General features: G+C 37.7%; 2 protein-coding genes and 1 pseudogene across 2 annotated transcripts in view; 2 read left to right on the top strand and 1 right to left on the bottom strand.

Moving 5' to 3' along the window:
* The window catches only part of LOC127157333 (calcium-independent phospholipase A2-gamma), a 32283-nt gene extending 29822 nt beyond the window's left edge, over positions 1 to 2461 (bottom strand). The window contains exons 1-2 of the mRNA XM_051100573.1: positions 2322 to 2461; positions 633 to 1018 (exon numbers count right to left, since the gene is read on the bottom strand). Of these exons, the coding sequence (XP_050956530.1) occupies positions 633 to 965 (333 nt within the window). The 5' untranslated portion in view covers positions 966 to 1018; positions 2322 to 2461. The remainder of the gene's footprint in view (positions 1 to 632; positions 1019 to 2321) is intronic.
* Positions 2462 to 4728: 2267 nt separating this feature from the next.
* Positions 4729 to 6967, top strand: LOC127157327 (thialysine N-epsilon-acetyltransferase). Its single transcript, XM_051100557.1, has 2 exons — positions 4729 to 4758; positions 5327 to 6967. The coding sequence occupies exons 1-2, from the start codon at positions 4729 to 4731 to the stop codon at positions 5816 to 5818; spliced, it is 522 nt and encodes a 173-aa protein (XP_050956514.1). The 3' UTR covers positions 5819 to 6967.
* A 5544-nt stretch (positions 6968 to 12511) lies between these two features.
* On the top strand, positions 12512 to 17260 carry LOC127157337 (uncharacterized; annotated as a pseudogene).
* Positions 17261 to 20151: the final 2891 nt, after the last annotated feature.

Raw genomic sequence — 20151 nt, 5'->3', positions numbered from 1 at the left:
AAAATCATAAAAAAAACATTTCTGTTACTTGAAATAAATGTTAAATAATTAATAATTAATTAATAAAACTATATTTCCAAGGCATGTTTACTGATTACTGACTACAATAACTAAAAAACTTAAACATATTTAAAACCAACAAAAAACAATAAAAATGACAAAAAGCACAACAAAATCATTTAAGCTTCAACTAAAATGAACATGAAAGAAGAAAATATTAAAATAAAATCTAATTCAGAATATGAAAGGGGGGTCGTATTATGCTTTTTCACATTTTAACTTCAGTTAGTGTGTAATTCTGTTTGAGCTAAAAAAAAAAGATCTGCAAGGTTGCAAATCTCCAGCTGCAACAAACTCCATAAAAATGCTGCAACAAACTACATAAAAATGCTTCTAGTACTGGGACGTCACTGCTTCGCTCATTTACATAATTCCCGCCTACGGAATATGCAATGAGGGGGTGTGGCCAGAGAACTGGGAATAAAGGTGCTGCAATAATGTCAAATTTGTTATAAGTAATGGTTGTTTTGGAATAATCCTATGCTATTCTACCAAAAACCAAATCAACGCTGTGTAAAAGAACATAATAGGACCCCTTTAACAATCTTAATGATGCTGAAGTAACACTGAACCGCTGGCGTGCTCGAGGTCTCTTCGGCTCTGAGTCTTGACAGAATCTGCGCTCGTGTCCCGTTCGCTGCTTTCCAGGCCGAGTCCAGAACGCTCCTCAGACGGGACGCGTGGTATCTCAGGTCAACCGACCCGCGGCGCGTCGACGTGCTGAAGGCCGAGACGTTCGCGTACGATCCCGCCACACAGAACCAGAATCTCCGGCCGCGCCTGGGCCTCCAGCTCAGCCTACAGGACGGGCTCCTCAGCGGAGACGCCGACAGGACGGCGGACGCACGTCCCGGTCTGTGGCACAAACGCAGCGCGCAGCCGTCCAGCAGACACACCACGGTCATGGTGACGGTTCTTCAGGTCACTTTTAGAAAGATCCTCATCATCCATCAGACGCCTGAGAATCACAACATCACAACACACACATTTCAGCCACAAATTAAGACACTGTGTCAACACTTTCACGACAACACAACTTATTACTGTAGTGCAATACTGAGATTCTTCAGATCAACATAGGTTTAATAAAAACAGGAAAATATATCTACATTTATTTTTAAAGCAATATTAATTGTAACAGTATAATCTATGCTACATTTTCACTTTTTCATTGTCATGATCACATTTGAAAAGATTTGTTAAATTGTTAATGCTATTAATAATACTGTTAGGGAAATATAATAATAATAAAAAAAAAAAAAAATAATGTATCATAAATTGTGATTTAATAAATTGAATTGATTAGACATGTTTTTGATTAATAAAGTTTAATTTAACAACCAAAACAGAATCCAGAAAAAGTCAAATGCAAAAAAAAAAAAAAAAAAAAAAAAAAAAAAAAAAAAAGCAATCCAGAATGATTAAAACAGAAAAACAAAAACAAAACAAAAATTTTTCTAAGGAATATTAATTGTAAAAGTATAAAAAATTATACATTTTCACTTGATCATATTTTAAACATTTGTTAATTTGTTTATATTTTATGCCTTTATTTGATGTACAGCACCATTCCTGATACATTTGTATTAAATCATAAATACAAAAACAGAACTGCTGAAAAGAAAACATTTCACAGGGCCATACTATTGGGGAAAAATAATAGTAATAATAATAATAATAATAATAATATATTAATAATAATAATAATAATTGTTATTATTATTATTATTAATTTATTACATGTGTTTTTTGATTAATAAAGTTTAATTTAACAATTAAATCGGAATTTATAAAATTAAAATGCAAAAATAAATAAATAAATATTTTACTGCTATTCCACAGTTTCCAGGAATTAGAATTTAAATGTAATTTAATGTAAAAATCCTTTCAAAACCTGTCAATTTTCTTTAAATTAATTTTGTTCGTTTTGCCTTTGCAAGTAAGTACATACATTACAATAGATGTAGTATGTAACTTAATAAAATCACCATAAATATACTCCGAATCTTCTCTAATGTGATTTTATGAACTTGAATTACGTTTAGTGTGTTAGAAATATAATGGGATATAATATTATCTGAACAAAATAAATAAATAAAGATTACACTGCACCTGTAATTTACAATAAAGCATTAATTTCTGTCGAGAACAATGATGAAATATGAGTGTGAATGTAAATAATAGACTCTTTAAATGCTTTAAATGCAGGACAAACTCACAGAGTCACAAACCTCACACAACACAATCAAATATCCACATACCTGCTGTTAAAGGCGCATAATGAGTCTGTCTGTCGATTATTATATTGATAAAGTGTTATTGTTGCTGCTCAGCCGCTGTTCGCAGGTCACTCGACACGAAGAACATTTGATAAACACAGCGCGCCCTCCGCGCACTTCCGCATTCAGTCACGTGACACACGGCGTCGCGTGTGATTGGCCGGTCGAAGCTGTGGAAAGAATAGACAGCAATGCTTATTTACAGTAAATGTGCAGAAAATCCATGAGTTTAAACGACACACTTGTGGACTAAAAGCCCTGATGAGAGATGCTGTTTCGTGTAGAGACTCTGACAAACGTACATGTCTTATTAAAGACATTTTGCACAATGTCACGATACATTTTACCCCGAGTTTAAAAACTGAAGCTTGAGTCATGAAATTCCAGGACTTTCAAGCACTTATATATACAGAGAAATTATTTGTTTTTATATTTATTTATATATAGAAATAACACACAAAACATTAAAAATGGACAATTCTGGCAGCAACAGCTGTCAATGCAAAATATATATTACATACAGTTCTAAACATTAAATATCGTTCTCTCCTTTAATATGAATAATGACTCGCGAACCATCACATCAGATCAGGACTCGGATCAAGTTCTGATCTGAAACAAAAGAATCGCGAACCCTCTCCTAAGTTTCGATCTAAATGATTCGCCATACACGAAGTTAATGGTCAGTTGAGTCAAATGATTCGCGAAACCGCTCCTAACTCCCGAACTGATCCAAATGATTCGCGAAACCGCTCCTAACTCGCGAACTGAATCAAATGATTCGCGAAACCGCTCCGATCTCCCGAACTGAATCAAATGATTCGCGAAACCGCTCCGATCTCTGAATCAAATGATTCACGAAACCGCTCCTAACTCCCGAACTGAATCAAATGATTCGCGAAACGGCTCCGATCTCCCGAACTGATCCAAATGATTCGCGAAACCGCTCCTAACTCCCGAACTGAATCAAATGATTCGCGAAACGGCTCCTAACTCCCGAACTGAATCAAATGATTCGCGAAACCGCTCCGAACTCCCGAACTGAATCAAATGATCCGAACTCCTAAAATGATTCGCGAAACCGCTCCTAACTCCCGAACTGAATCAAATGATTCGCGAAACGGCTCCTAACTCCCGAACTGAATCAAATGATTCGCGAAACCGCTCCTAACTCCCGAACTGAATCAAATGATTCGCGAAACCGCTCCGATCTCCCGAACTGAATCAAATGATTCGCGAAACGGCTCCTAACTCCCGAACTGAATCAAATGATTCGCGAAACCGCTCCGATCTCCCGAACTGAATCAAATGATTCGCGAAACCGCTCCGATCTCCCGAACTGAATCAAATGATTCGCGAAACGGCTCCTAACTCCCGAACTGAATCAAATGATTCGCGAAACCGCTCCTAACTCCCGAACTGAATCAAATGATTCGCGAAACCGCTCCTAACTCCCGAACTGAATCAAATGATTCGCGAAACCGCTCCGATCTCCCGAACTGAATCAAATGATTCGCGAAACGGCTCCTAACTCCCGAACTGAATCAAATGATTCGCGAAACCGCTCCGATCTCCCGAACTGAATCAAATGATTCGCGAAACCGCTCCGATCTCCCGAACTGAATCAAATGATTCGCAAAAACGGCTCCTAACTCCCGAACTGAATCAAATGATTCGCGAAACCGCTCCTAACTCCCGAACTGAATCAAATGATTCGCGAAACCGCTCCGATCTCCCGAACTGAATCAAATGATTCGCGAAACCGCTCCGATCTCCCGAACTGAATCAAATGATTCGCGAAACGGCTCCTAACTCCCGAACTGAATCAAATGATTCGCGAAACCGCTCCTAACTCCCGAACTGAATCAAATGATTCGCGAAACCGCTCCTAACTCCCGAACTGAATCAAATGATTCGCGAAACGGCTCCTAACTCCCGAACTGAATCAAATGATTCGCGAAACGGCTCCGAACTCCCGAACTGAATCAAATGATTCGCGAAACCGCTCCGATCTCCCGAACTGAATCAAATGATTCGCGAAACGGCTCCTAACTCCCGAACTGAATCAAATGATTCGCGAAACCGCTCCTAACTCCCGAACTGAATCAAATGATTCGCGAAACCGCTCCGATCTCCCGAACTGAATCAAATGATTCGCGAAACGGCTCCTAACTCCCGAACTGAATCAAATGATTCGCGAAACCGCTCCGATCTCCCGAAGACACCATGCGCAATCTTTCATTATCTTCCAAACGCTCCTGTTATTTTAACGCGTAGCGTATGTAATTACATCAGTGCTGTCGATGACAGAGTTACAGTAAGCCATATTCATTTGGCTCACTGTAACCTGACACTTTCCTGTCATTGAGCCTAGTGGAGTGCATTCGAAATGCTCGGAAACGTGCAGCAGCCTTCACCTGTCAGGCTGTCAGCTGCGACTTTTGTGCTTTGAATAGTGGATGAGCAATGACGTCATAATAATGAAGATAAAAGAATGAGAAAATCAGAGTGTACATTATACAGGCCATTGTCACGTCAAGAATTAAATGATCTAATTACTAAAAAGCCTGTTAGCTACGGTGCGAAAATGGAAATAAAAAATTAAACACTTAAACAGATTGTGAAAACAAACAGCTGTGATACAGTCTAACAGAATTCAAAGCATACTTTTAATGGATGATAAATTAAATCTAAATAAAAACTGTAATATTCGCTATAGTACCTGACTGCCCAACTAAAACATTTAAGAAATTTTATTTCAAATATTTTATGACTTTAAATGTTCAATGGATGGAAAAATACTTTTCAAGAGATCGTTATCTCAAGCAAATATGTGCATCATCCACATGGCCGTCATAAAATGAGAAACTTTCTTTGGCTTATTAGTCATTGTTTTATTTTTAATCATATTTTTGTCATTTTGTATGCCTCATGTGTTTGCAAAGTGTAGAAAATTTGCTTGTCACCAAGGCAAGATTGCGCAATAGTGGGTTAAACTGTTTCTGCTGTCAAATCCTTCCCAACAGGAGTTGGCAGAGCATGAGAAAGTTTCTGACCAGGTCAAGATTACACAAAAAGATCTGGAGCAGGATGGCTTCTCCAAAAACCCCTTTTTCCATGGAATCATTGCTGAAGTGCCAGAACACCTTAAGTCCAGAGATGGTCATACCAAGGTTGGCTACTCTCTGTACTTCTACACATACAGTTCATGGAAAGGTCGGGCGGTGTACATGGAGGATCTGTATGTGATGCCAGAGTTCAGAGGGAAAGGCATTGGCAAGGCTCTGATGTCCAAAGTCTCCCAGCTTGGTCTGGCTGCTGGTTGCACGCAGCTGAATTTCACTGTGCTGGACTGGAACAAATCATCTCTGGACTTCTACCTAAAGCAGGGCTGCTGGGATGTGACCTCTGACCTCGGTTATCACTGCATGCGCTGTGAGGGTGATGCCCTTGAAAACTTAGCCCAGGGAGATCTTTAAATTTTGAATCACATAGATTTCCCTGTCAACCACTGATCAGAGCCACAAGTAACAAGTTGTTTGATAAGCACAGGAAGACCATGCTCATATCCTATATAGATTTTCTGAAAGAAATGCAACTTTATGAGGCAATAGAGATAAGCATTATTTTCAAGAACCACAGACAGAAGAAGCTGCTTATTTATGTTGCCTCAAAAAGTGTATTACATATTGACACATTCTACGCATTTAAATAGTAAAGTCTGGCCTAACCAAAGATTTAGAAGTGCACTGTTGTGTTATTGGGAATCACATATGCAGTTGAGGTCGGGGGTTTGCATGCACCTTGCAGAGTCTGCAAGATGTTAATATGGACCGCAAGGGAAAATAATATTTGAATTTGTAGGGGTGACCCTGTTCGGGGGTTGGCATGTGCTTGATTCTTGGTGCTGTGGTGTGTTGAGTGGTCCACAGGTGTGTTTTTTTTGTTTGGTTATGGTTGTTCGCGGGTCCCTTGTTTGTCCTGGGCGGTTGAGCTGCCTGCTGTTCTTTAGGGGGATCCTTCGGGTCCCACGGGTTCTTTGGTTTTTTAGCATTTTTGTGTATTTGATCCCTTTCCGGCAGTGACTGTGTGGTTTTGGGATCCATCTTTTCACGCTGGGGACGGCTGGGGGACTCATGTGCAACTGTTGCGGGGGGTTCGGGCGCTCGCTGGTGCTCCGGAGGGAAGGGGCGGTGCATTGGGAGCACAGGGTGAAAACTTTTGAACAGAATGAAGATGTGTACACTTTTCTAATTTTGCCTAAATATAGTATTTTTTTTATTTATTACTCCCCTTCAGAAGCTGCAGAAGATACCTACATGTTTCTTAGAAGACAAAATATTTTTAAATTCCAAAAGGTTTCACCCTCGGCTCTGGATGCGTCGTTTTTCCTTTTGAGGCATCGGTGGGCATTTGAGCCTTGTGTGGTAGTTGCGTGTGGGTCCCTAGGTTGTCCTCGGTGTGGGGGGATGGATCTCGGAGTCGTGCAGTCGTTGTTGGAGACGGTTCGGGTGCACAGGAGTGCTGAAGGGACAAGGAGTTTCTGGGACCTGGGGGATTTTATCTGAGGGGCGGCGGGCGGTTTGGCTGTTCGGGACGGGCAGGGGACTCGTGGGCGGCTATCACTGGGCAAGGAACACAGCTGTGGATGATTCGGGTAACGACACAGTGTTGGGAGTCAGGTGTATGTAGACTTTTGAATGGGATCATTTTTGTGGATTCGACTATTGTTTTCACTTGCGGACTTTGTCTTTTTGCGGATTTTGTAGGCTGTATGTGAGCTTTTGACCTCCTCAGCTGTATATTGGTTATATTATGACACTCATTTTTCTACTAGTTGAAGGAGTTAAAGTGAAATTATTACAGCTGGTGCTGTTAGAATCGTTTATATTTAGAATTTAGAACTGTTGTTCTTAGATGTTCTATTTGAATAGCCATTTTAATATTTAGCCATATATTATGTGTCATTTTATTTTACATTCGAATATCTGTTTGAACATCTAGTCGCTTACAAATCACAAATCCACCTAATTTAAAATTATACACAAGTAGTGTTCCTAAACTATGTTGTAATATATGAAGAACTGATTGGTACACAAGAGTCACAGGTACCTAGAAGATGATGTGTCTGTTTACGCTGTGCATGCACAGATATGAGCCACATACTTTTCCTGACTACCTTTTGGTAACTATTACTAGTCATAACAGAGAATAAGCTCACTAAAAGTAGAAAAATGCACTACAGCTGTGAATAAGATCAATCCTATATGATATTGGGTAGTGAAACCATGCTTAGATTTTGCTTTTCTGAATTGTTTACTTTGACTTGTGCATTTTTTAGTAACCAGATATTTTATGTTTACTGCCAAAAAGACTTTGGCAAGAAAATCTTGTACTGTTAGTGAATACATTATAATCATGAACAACATAAAACCCATAAGTACCTCAGTCTCTAAGTTTAGTTATGTAGTAAGTAACTGGTATGACCTGTTAAGATGGAACTGTTATTTCGTAGCACTTTAGAGAAGCTCTGTGTAGCCTCATTGTGAAGATGATGGCAAAAAAATTACAAGCTGCTGTATCCAGTGTACTGTGCAGTCTGTTGTTCTATCGGCCACTGATAAAAGTACATTTGTCCATGAAAAAAAAAAAAAAAAAAAAAAAAAAAAAAAGCTCCGATCTCCCGAACTGAATCAAATGATTCGCGAAACCGCTCCGATCTCCCGAACTGAATCAAATGATTCGCGAAACCGCTCCGATCTCCCGAACTGAATCAAATGATTCGCGAAACCGCTCCTAACGCGCTGCGGTTATATCCCCGGGTCGGGTAATAAAAAAATGCATTCTGATTATTTGCGGGTGGGTCGCGGGTGGATAAGATAAATCAATAATGATATTAACTACATTAACTACAACGTTATTCTTTTTAGCGTGGATTTGGTTTAAAAGCACGAACAATTAAGCTTATATAAGTGTGCAGCGATGTGCAGATCAGATGAATCAATCTGCTGTTAAAAATGAACCATCCATTCATCATATCATCATGCAAAACTAAGAATTAGAATAACTGTCAATGACCATCGGGTGCGGGTATCTAAATCAGAGAAAAATACAGGTGCGGGTGGGTGGCGGGCGGATACAATACAATAACTGAAATGAGCGATAAAGGTATGTTGTTTACAAATAAAACATTCTTCATATGCCACGGGCTTCAAGCTCAAAATACATTTTAGATGGAAAACTCTGCATGACGATGGAGTTTTTAGCTTAATTCACTACATTTAAAATAGTTTGAGCACTGCAGTTCAGTTGCTGACAGTTCAATAGAAAATCAGTTAAAAACATAATTATGTTTTTACTAAAAAAAAAAAAGCCACTGGGTGATTCTTATTTGAAATCATGGACAAACAGCAACGAACAAAGCAAAGGTCTGCCTAATGAACCCGTATGATCAAACTGTTATTTGTCTATGCCAATCACCCACCAAAACTTCATGACTTCTGCAAAATATGTTTTAATTTAGCTAAAATTTAACGTGGTCGCATTTGTGCCAGTGCATGGTCTGCACTGCTCCAAAGCTTCTGCTCTATAAATCGCGCGTTGCAGCAGGACTCAGAATTCACTGATCACATAAACAGAGGCGCATTTAGTGCGGTCGCTTCGGATGTAGAGCCTGCTTTATACCACTAGCCGAGTGTGAAGGTGCTCGCATTTAGCGGCAAAAATGACTCGAATATTGAGGAAACGATAGCGGACGGAGGAATTTGGTTTTCCAGCTAAAGAAAAGTTAAAAAACTTCCGCTCAAAAAGTCCCCTGGAGCTGAGCACCCACGGCCATGGCGTGTACATCCATTAAGGATCCCTGCTTTTTGCCTGTTTGCCATTAGTTTGTGTCGGTTTCAGTTAACTTCTGGACATCAAGTAGTGAGAAATGCAGAACCAAGTTGTTATGGAATAATAAGAAAAAAAAAACAAAAAAAACTTTTTTTGCAATTTGAACAATAATAAATGAGGCAGCATTAGAGAGGTGAGGGTGGTGGTCAAACAAATAGGGTGGAGGTGACAGAGGTTGGGCATGGCACAAAACAAAAAAAAGACAAAAAAAAAGAATTAAAATTCCCATTTCAAATGGCCAAATCTGTAAAACAAGAAGCCATGAATTAATTCACATCTGCTTTTATCATCATGTGACCCACAACACTCTGAATATTTAACTCGATTCATATTTGATTGGTGTAGAAAGAGACACTGACAAAATCATTAATGACTAAACAGCATTTAAGTCAGTGTTTACGTTTATTACACGCCAGGTTTAAGGTCCAATAATTAGCAACTCTGTTTTTTCAGAATTTAGCAGTAAGAAATTACTCGTCATCCAGCTTTTTTTTTTTTCCTCAACACATTCCGTTAGTTTTTCAAATTGGAATGTTTCGCAGGGCCGCGAAGAAATATCCAAGCAATTTTTGGTCTAAAAACCGTCTATTAGCCGTTGAAACACAGCCCAGACATCTAGGCTAAAATAAGGTTGTCATTGGGCGATTATGTTAACTGGGGATGCGCGCATGCACGCAAGTATGTTTACCTGGATTCCCATCAGATGTTAGACGACGACAAATTCGTCACATGTGAAATTGCACAGATCATAGATTAGAAAACGCGTTTCACCAGTAGTACACATTTGGTATGCAAAATAAAGCGCTTTGATTTCGCCGCGTTCGTGTCTGCGTTTCCCATGCTCCCATGTCACGCTCACAAACCACACCGACGTTAACATGGGACAATCGTAACAATGAATGATCAATCTCCACAACGAGCTAAAGCAATAGTAAACTAACTATTTTCTTTTCAGTATCTTCTTATAACATTGTGTCTGTAGTGTGCTGTTATACGTGTTGTAATGAACAAATATAGATGTTAAAAGTTAAAATTAGCGGTAGGCTACCTAAAGCAAACAGGAACTGCAAAGTCCATTATGTTTGTGACAAGTCTTGTTAATTGATCTGAAGTTTGCTATTGTTCCTAATCAAATTATTAATTTTCTGAGATATTATATTAAAGAAGAGAAATCAACATTTTGCATAGGCTTAGATCTCTGTTTAGACCAATTCATGACTGCTGCTATTCATTTTTTACGTACTACATCCTGGGCTCTAGAAACACTCTACTTGTGTTTCTAACAGTAGAAAATGTGATGAACAGATTCAAATGCCAAATTCTATAATATGTGATGAAGACAGAGAGGTATTTTTTTATACAATTCATATTAGCTATATGTATGTAACATTTGTGGCATGTTTACATTTACAAAGTGACAGAGTGTTTGACAAGTGTTTAACAATTAAAAAAGTAGGGAAAGTTCTTACCGACTCATGTTCTTTTTCCAGTTTCCATACTGTCTTTTGTCCTGTGACAACCACTCAGTGGCAACCACAACGTTTTCATGTTGAACATATGATACTGTGATGTTGAATTATTATATATATATTCCAGGAGACAGTACACATCACTAACCTCACAATCATTTTGCACCTCACATGAATAGGATACCTCTCTCCTAAACATCAATTAGAATAGGATAAGCTTTGTTATGTACTTTATTGCAGACTTATACTGAAAATATGACACATATTCAATTTTATAAGTGACATGTAATGAGCAGGGGCCTCTTTATATGTGATATAACTTAGAATTATGCTAGTTATCTTCATTTCAGTGGTAACAACCTCACTAACACCTGTAAAGAGATGACAACAACCCCTGCAAACACTTCACATGATCCCAACTTTGAATTAGCAGCAAAACTGCAAAATTATCATTATGATCACAATATGTAATCAGTGCCTTAATATGTTTCTGCTCAGTTGAATGATGTTAATTAACCAGATCCAGCCTGTATCCAGACCAGGGATCAGAACCTAGAGACGACCACAACCTCTCTGAATGTGAGCTGACATGACAACTCGATGTGCCCTAGAGACAGATCCACCTTGTCACAAGACATCAACACAACTGAACTGAGCTGGACGATGACTTCGCTGACTCTACGAAGAGATGACTTTAACAGAAAAAATTTACTGTTTACTATTGTGCTCTTTTTAGAGCTGCTTTTCAGGGTAATTAAATTTTGTTTGCATTATTGACACACTATTTTCCTGTTTAGCATGGTAAAGCTGCTCTTACTGTATTAAGCACAATATAAATAAAGGTGACTTGACTTGACAGACCTTTATTTAAAAAAACAAACAAACATTTTTTTGCCATATATGACCCTGGACCACAAAACCAGTCTTAAATAGCACTGGTATATTCGTATTTTTTGTAAATATATCAAAACTTTTTTTTTTTTTTGATTAGTAATATGCATTGCTAAGAACTTCCTCAGATTACCCTCAGATTACAGATTTTCAAGTAGTTGTATCTCAGCCAAATAACTATCCTAAAAAACCATACATCAGTAGATCAATAGAAAGCTTATTCATTCAGCTTTTAGTTGATGTATAAATCTCAATTTCAAAGAAAAATTTTTGTGGTCCAGGGTCACATGTGGACATTACACCGACATATGTAATTTCTGACATAGTAACAGAAACATGCATTTTTTTGTAATGCTGCCTTGAAGCTACAGCATTTGTATTGCGATTTTTGTAATTTTGCTTTAACACCTTTGTATATATCTTTAAATGTTTGTTAAACATTAAATACATTGAACTTAATCACGAATAATTCATTGGATCCTATCTGTGTCACTAATTCGAAATTATAGGCACAATACAAAACTATAGCTCGTTTATCTCTCATTCTTTATCAATATTTAAAAAAAATGAAAAGAAATAAAGAAAGAAAATAAAGTGCTTGACGTCCCTTTAACCACAGCAATATTCCTACTCAAATAAAATCAATACACAAATTAAAGATTTAATTTAACTACTGCACATACAGACGTTTTACAAAGTAAACACCTTATTTAATGGACAACAGTCCAATAATGATACAAACATTCACAAATAATGTGGAAAGCTTTGAAATCTGTTCTGTAGAAAATTCCATGTGACGAATCTGTGGCCGTCCAACACCTGCAGGAATATCAGGTAAAACTATTTGCGTGCACGCGCATATCCCCAGATAACATGATCCCCAGTTGATCCATAACAGCGGAAATAAAGGAAGGAAAATAATGTCCATTTCGTGAGAAGAAGCTGAAGCAACTTTGCCGAAATCGAAAGCTAACGCAACTTCTCTGCTGAAATCAAAGGCTGGACACGAGGAAAGTTCACAAACGTTCAAACCATCATCATATCCCGGAGTGGCAGCCGGTGAGAACTTTAATTTCGATTCAGTAAACGAAAGGATGTGGCTGTTGTAGCAGCAGATGCCGAGTGAGTTTCGTAAAACAACAAAAATGTCGGCACGGAGAGATTCCGTGCCTATACTGTGTTTATCTCAGTAGTGTAGCCAGAAAAGAGATTCTGGGTGTGCCACAAAAAACCCGACTCTGCGTATTACTGTGCCCCTTGATTACAAGTTATTCACAAGTGCATATGCATTCATTACTAACATAAGATGTATTGGTATGGATTCCATATTAGTGTACACGTGTGTTTCATATATATATATATACATATATATATTGAACATCCAATAGCATACATGTATATGTGAGTCATTTCTTGGTGTATATGCACGTGTTTTATGTATGTATTGATTAGCAAAGTTTGATTAAAATCCTACGTGGCGCCTCATATTTAGTCGCATAACATGCATCGCATAATAAAAGTTTTTTATCAACATTTATAAAATATCGCTAAAGTTTTTTCGCAAATCTGTAACGGAAACACACCTACAGACTGATGGTGTGTTAGAATATTCATATTTAAGATAAAATTCCTGTTTAGAAATTATTTGACAGGTCATGATATTCCTTTTACACACAGATAATTGAATATTAAGTTGTTTATACACAAATATTAAAAGAGCCTTTCACAAAAAAAGAGACAAACAAACAAATGTGTATTCTGAATAAATGTAAATAAATAATTTTGTGTTTAGCAGTTAACTGAGGAGTGAAGATCTTCTGTAAGGTGGAGATATGGCTGAAATCAAGGTAAGTTAAATTCTTAGTTTATGAGCTTTCTATGGAAAAGTAATGATTTAATGGAAATTAAACATTTTTAAAAGATAAATACTGATTTATTTATTTTAAGTGGTCCTAGCACCAAAGGTTTTGACAAAAGATTCAAGGTGGACTTTGCTGCAAAAACCACTATTTTTATACGTTTCTATCACCTAATAATCCACATGAACCACTGGTGCTTTGACCCTGATGAATGCATTATTCAACGATTTCACAATTATTGCTTTTTGATTGCATATTGTATGAAGATATGCACTCTCTGCTACCTGCAACTGACACAAATCATGCACATTGCTAACTGAGACAAGACGCTTTGGTCACCTTTATTCATTTAACCACCTGTCACGGGTGAAGAACCACAGGACAGAGACTCAAAATTTTTAGCCCCGGAGGGTGGATTTTATTTAACAGAGTGCAGAAAGAATAAAGGAATACGGGGAAGGGAAGCGGTGAAATGGCGTGCTCTCAGTCTCTCTCGTGCTCCGTGTGGGTCCGGTGAACGGTGTGCGGATCAGTCTTCAGCTGCTGTCTAGGGGGCAGAGGGAGAAAAAACATTAGTGTGTGTCTTTCTCGGAGAAGGCTTCTCACATTGAGCCGGCGCCTCACTGCTTATGAGGACGCCGGCTGATGAGGCGCAGCTGAGACTGATCCGGCTGTGATGAGCGTGAGCGGGCGGTGCTCGTTGGTTTCCAGGGCGACGCTGATATCTTCTCGGGATGCTCGTCACACTCCACAGCGTCTTGCCTCTACTGGCAACCCTTGTCAGCGAAGCGTGCAAGTGGCGACTACAAGTGACATCACTTGCAGGAGCACAAGTGTCTGAGAGGGCAAGTGCATGTCTGCAGCCACACCCTGTTCACTAGGGCTCTTACTAATGATTATATTAATAACAGACTAATCTGTTATTTGTAAGAACATGTTTTAAACATTACAACACAGACTACATAACACAAATGTCCAAAAGAACAGAATAATGTGTTTTAATTACCCAGAACTGACTGGTTGTAGAGGAGCAGAGAGTTCCTTTTATGTTTGTAAGTTAGGATTTTTACTGCTTTAGTATTTTTATATTTTTAGTATTTATTTTAGAAGTATTTTCCCCAATCTTTGAAAAAAAAAAAAAATCTATATCAATCTGCTAAAAGCTAGCAGCTAATAAAGCTGTTGTGTAGTCAGTGTATTCCTAAACTGTGTGTATAACTTTAAAGGGGTAGTTCACCAAAAATGAAAATCTGCAATCATTTACTCATCCTCAAGTTGTCCCAAACCTTAATGAGTTTCTTTCTTCTGTTAAAAACACACAAATGCACAAAAGATATCTGGAAGAATGTGTCTAGGACTGTTTGGTTACCAGCATTCTTCCAGATATCTTCTTTTGAACACAAGGAGCATTATAAAAGGTTTATTTATTTTTATTGATAGTTAAGGATTTGTTGAACATTGTGGGCTCATCAGTAATATTTACTCATTCATAAATCTGATGAATAATCTATTAAGTTTATTAAATGTTTTCCTGAAGGTGCATCACCATCACAGCGACTCTGACTCCAGTGATGACAGCTTTGTTTCATATCACAGCATTGATCCTCCTCCTACTTTTAAACGTGAGTCTGTAAATTGCATTATGACCTTTTCAACCACATTTTTTGTGTGTGTGTGTGTTCAAAGTAAGCAGCAGCTAATAACACAAATAACAACACATTAAACCAAGTTATTTATATTGTCTTATTATTATAATTGTTGAAAATGCTTACTATCAAATACAGGTGATGGGAGTCGACCAGTATGGAAGCGGTAAGATTTTCTTCCTTAATCTGTATTAGCCAACTAAACAACACTATCATGTTGACAAATCAGCAACATTTAGAAAAACATAGTAAAATACATACTCCTACAGGCACGGTAGCTTAATAGATAGCTGATGGAAATCATAACATTTATTATTGCTATAATCAAATCTCTTTTGCAGACCACGTCGTAATGCCACCCTTATTAATCCAGGTCCTCCAGCACTTTACCAACTGAAAACGGAAAGAACATATATTGCTAATATCAGACGATGGACATATGGAAGTAGAGACACAAACAAGGAGAACAAAGTCATACTGCTGGTGGGCGAAACCGGCGCTGGAAAAACCACCATGGTCAACACCATGATCAATTACTTGCTGGGAGTGAAGTTTAAGCATAATGAGTGGTATGAAACCCAATATCTCTGACCATCATTGACATTCCAGGATATGCAGATACTGAAGGTTTCAAGAGAGAACGAGAGGTTTCTGAAGATCTGATCAAATTATTTTCAGATGGGATTGATTATATCGATGCAGTCTGTTTTGTGATGAAGGCATCTCAGAATCGACTCTCTGGAAAAGAGAATTACATATTTCACTCTGTTCTGTCTCTGTTTGGTAGAGATATAGAGAACAACATAGTGTTCATCATAACACACTCAGATGGAGGAGATCCAGTGGATGCTCTTAATGCCATTAACACAGCACAGATCCACTGCAGGAGAGATGAGAGAAAAAAACCTGTTCACTTCTTATTCAACAACCAGCAGAAAGAGAAAAGAGGACATGCTTACAAATCAGAATGGAAAATCGGAAAGAAAAGCATAAAAAAATTTTTGACCCTCCTGTCAGAAAACAACAGAAAAAGTCTTCAGATGACAGCAGATGTTCTGAAACAGCCAAAACAACTTGAGGCCTGTATCTTTAATCAAATGGACCGTATCACTGAGAAAGAGTTCAAATTGAAAGAACTGACGGAAATAATGTTAGCGATAAGTCCGAACAAAGACAAGATTGACAAATCTGACAGCTTTAAATTTAGAGTGAATAAAACAGTCAAAGAAAAAACTCGGATTATAAATGAATCATGGCGGAGCAAAAATGCAACCTACTGCACCCGATGTGAGGAAAACTGTCATTTGAGGGGCTACTGGTGGGTCTCTTTCGGTAATCTTAAGGGATGTGATGTCATGGAACAAAACTACTGCACTGTGTGTACAGGGAAATGTCATTACAGTGAACATAAGAAAGAGAACCAAAAATATGTAATAACGACAAAGCAAGGTGAAATGTCATTCAATGATCTTAAACAGATGTGTAAATGCACCAGTGACCAGCCTGAAAAAATAGAAGAAAAACTAAACAGTGATCTGCAGGAGATTAAAACACAAAAGTCCATCCTGCTAAATGAAGCATACATGACCATCATGAATCGGTCTAAGATCCCATTAAAATCAGACAGCTATTTGACTCCTCAAGATCTAGATTTCTTCATTCCCAGACTGGTGCAAGAGGGAGAAAAGGAAAGGGTGAATGACCTCCATTATGTGAGGAGATCTGTAGAAATGCAGAGAAACAGATTGGAAAACCAGAGTTTGCTGGGGCGGGCATGGGATTATGTCACCAATTAACCAAGTGACAAAACAAACAAAAACATTTAATTAGCATATTAAATAATTAAAACATACGTAAGCGTAAGTGAGATCATGTAGGCCTATGCTAAGTGTTGGGCAAGTTACTTCCAAAATGTAATACATCATATATTACTTATTACTGTATTTTAAAACTAATTAGTTACATTACAATATTACCGTTTCTAAATTGTAATCAGAGGTGGAAAGTAACAAATTACATTTATTTGCGTTACTGTAATTGAGTAGCCTTTTTGTGTACTTCTACTTTTTAAAGTGATTGTTAAAATCTGTAATTTTACTTTTACTCAAGTATAGTTTGTTTGAAGTATTGTACATTGTAAAACGTGTAAAAAAAAAAAAAAAAAAGAATCGCTCCCTGAAATCTACTGCAGTAAATAATGGGCAGGAAAACAACCTGGGGCTAAAATCACAAGAAAGATGCAGATGGACAAGCGTTATGGTGCAGACCCAGCTGAAAACGAAACCCCGTCATATTCTGCTGAAGTTGAACTTGAAGAAAATGAAGTGAACCCCTTGCCATGTTTATGCTCTGTTATGCAGTGCAAGCTGCATATATTATATTGCCAAAAAAAAAACAAAAAAAAAAAACACTCCAACTGTAACACCCCGTTGGACTGTTTATGTTGGTTCTCTCTGCTGTGCCCATATTTGGTTCTTCCTGCCCTCGTTGTGTCCTAATTAGTTAACTATATATATTAAAAGTATATATATTTTACATTTCATATAGTAAATCAGTATCACACGGAGAGAAACATTTTTTTGTTCTCCAAAAATCACCATGATTACATAAAGATTACATATGAGCATTCAACATTTTATGTCTTATATCAAAACAGTATTTCTACATTTGTAACGGCAAGTTAAATGCATTCATGTCCTGCATTAAATAGTGTGTAAATACATCTAAATGCCATGATGAAGCTTCTGTGTTTCCTCTGCATTGCAAAGATGAATTTTGTTGATACTGATTTAATTTGCCTTGTAACAGCCCAAATGTTTTATTATTCTAAATAACGGATTACTTTAATTAAAAACAACTAGTTTGAGATTTATAGGCCTCTCCCAGGAGTGTCAAGTTCAGTTCCTTATAGTTCCAACCCTGCTCCAACTCATATACCATGTTGTTTTCAAATAACCACACTATTAAATTCAGAAATAATACTGGTTAAAAAAAAAAAAAAAAAAAAAAAAAAAAAAACAATATTATAATGAACAAACAATACACATTAGCTAGCCTATAGGCTATTTAGGTCTCTACTCCACAACAAGTCCTTTAAATTCAGAGCAGAACAAGAATGAAAAAATTAAGTTTCTAAACAAGCCAAAACAAATTTAAATTTAAAGCAAAACAGTGTTGTTATCACACAGCTCACATCTCATTCGGCACGAATCCATGTTTCCATATTTGCGTTGTATTTGAATGCGAAAGTATTATTTTTGATGTAAACCAGGCTTTGTGCTTAACATGCTTTTCACTAAATAAATAAATAAAAATCATCGTCTTCTAATCCGATTGTACAACGGACTATTTAAATTAACCAGTGTAGCTATATGTTTGGTTGACTGTTTTGTTCTGATAATGATGAGGCTGCAACTTTTGCAATGCTGCATGTGTGTGGGTGAGGCACCGGCATGATCAGACAGGGAAAACATAAAATACAAGTCATTTTGGGTCATAGAGATCATTCAAAACTGCAATGGGTTTACTTTTATTTTAGGATGCACCTTTTTCATCTCAGTTTTTTTTTCATCAACTTGTTTGTAGCCACACAAAAATGAACCAAACTCAGCAGCATGCGTCACTCAGTATTTTTCTTTCATTTTGTTAATTTGTTATGTAAGTCAAATATATTTTGCGTATTCATTCCTTTTATATATAGACTATGATTTAATAAAACAGATTATTTTTAGTTAAACTTAATTTCTGTTGCTTGTCCCTGCAGCTCTCTCTGTTAACTTAGTGTTAGTGGCACCAGTCCAGGTGTTTCTTCAGTTACTCGTGCTATTTCTCCATGTTGAAAGGGCTGTTTGTCTTCATGAATAAGAGATACAAGGGAATGTTTATAGAAACTCAAGGTTTATGGGATGTTGTTGTGAATCAGTTTGGTATAACAGTACTTGTTGGATTTGTGTTCTCCAGACGAAGTCTGAGCATTGAGACATACGCAACTAAGACTATTCAATAAACTCTGCTCCTTTTTATCATCATTAATTCGTCTCCTGCTTCTGCTCTTCACTTTCATTGGCTTTTTCCTCAGTCAGCTTCTTGGCTGATAGAAGACTGTTAATAGTGTTTTGGGTATTTTGGGTACCAGACAAGACCTCCTGTTAACAGGGTTTGGGTATTAGACTATTCTGCTGACGAGTTGTTCTGATACTGGACAAACTGATATTTTCTGACGGGATCTGGATCTTAATTGTCTAGGCATGGAGACCGCGATCTAACACAGTTGTTTCAATTTTGAGTTAAAATATGTTGTTGTAACTTGTGTTACTGAGATGGTAACAAGTAACTATTTTACACAAATTTTATTATTAGCCTAATGCGTTATATTATTGCGTAACAGCAAAATGTAAAGGAAAGGAAGGGAAAGGATGTGACGTGTAGCCAAGTATGGTGACCCATACTCAGAATTTGTACTCTGCATTTAACCCATCCAAGCACACACACAGTGCCTTGCTCAAGGGACTCACCTCAGTTGTGGTATTGAGGGTGGAGAGAGCGCTGGTTATTCACTCCCTCCACCTTCAATCCCTGCCGGACCTGGGACTCGAACCCGGTTACAGGCCTGACTCCCTAACCATTAGGCCACAGCTGCCCCCAAAATGAGGTATACTACATTACTGTAATGCATTACTGCCAACACTGTGTATACTTTTAATATTTTCAGTCTTTATTCTTTTCATGTTGTGTAACATACAATCATGGTTTTATATGCAAGGCTGAACTACCTCCTATGTTTCTGTTAAAGAAGTGATAAACAAGCACATCTGGGACATATGTCAATGCTGGGGCAGGCAGAGAGGGAGATATACAATATGTAGTTGTGTTTTCTATTTTCTGGGCTATTTTTGCCGCTTCTGATCCGACACATGACTAGAAAGCGACATTAATAAAAGACTCATCATCTTCACCCTGGACTCCCTGACTCTTCATTCCTGATGCTTCCTCATTCAGGATCTAACATTATTAGCATCAGAAACAGGATCCAACCTGTGTTCTCTGGCTGCTG

Source organism: Labeo rohita, unplaced genomic scaffold (assembly GCF_022985175.1).
Source record: "Labeo rohita strain BAU-BD-2019 unplaced genomic scaffold, IGBB_LRoh.1.0 scaffold_104, whole genome shotgun sequence".
Taxonomy (NCBI): domain Eukaryota; kingdom Metazoa; phylum Chordata; class Actinopteri; order Cypriniformes; family Cyprinidae; genus Labeo; species Labeo rohita.
This window is presented reverse-complemented; position numbering and strand designations above follow the sequence as displayed.

Bases quoted from the DNA above. Each gene is read 5' to 3' on its own strand.
- LOC127157327 (XM_051100557.1), top strand. From the start codon at position 4,729: ATGCTCGGAAACGTGCAGCAGCCTTCACCT. The intron at 4,759-5,326 runs GTCAGGCTGTCA...ATTGCGCAATAG, and splicing joins ACGTGCAGCAGCCTTCACCT to TGGGTTAAACTGTTTCTGCT.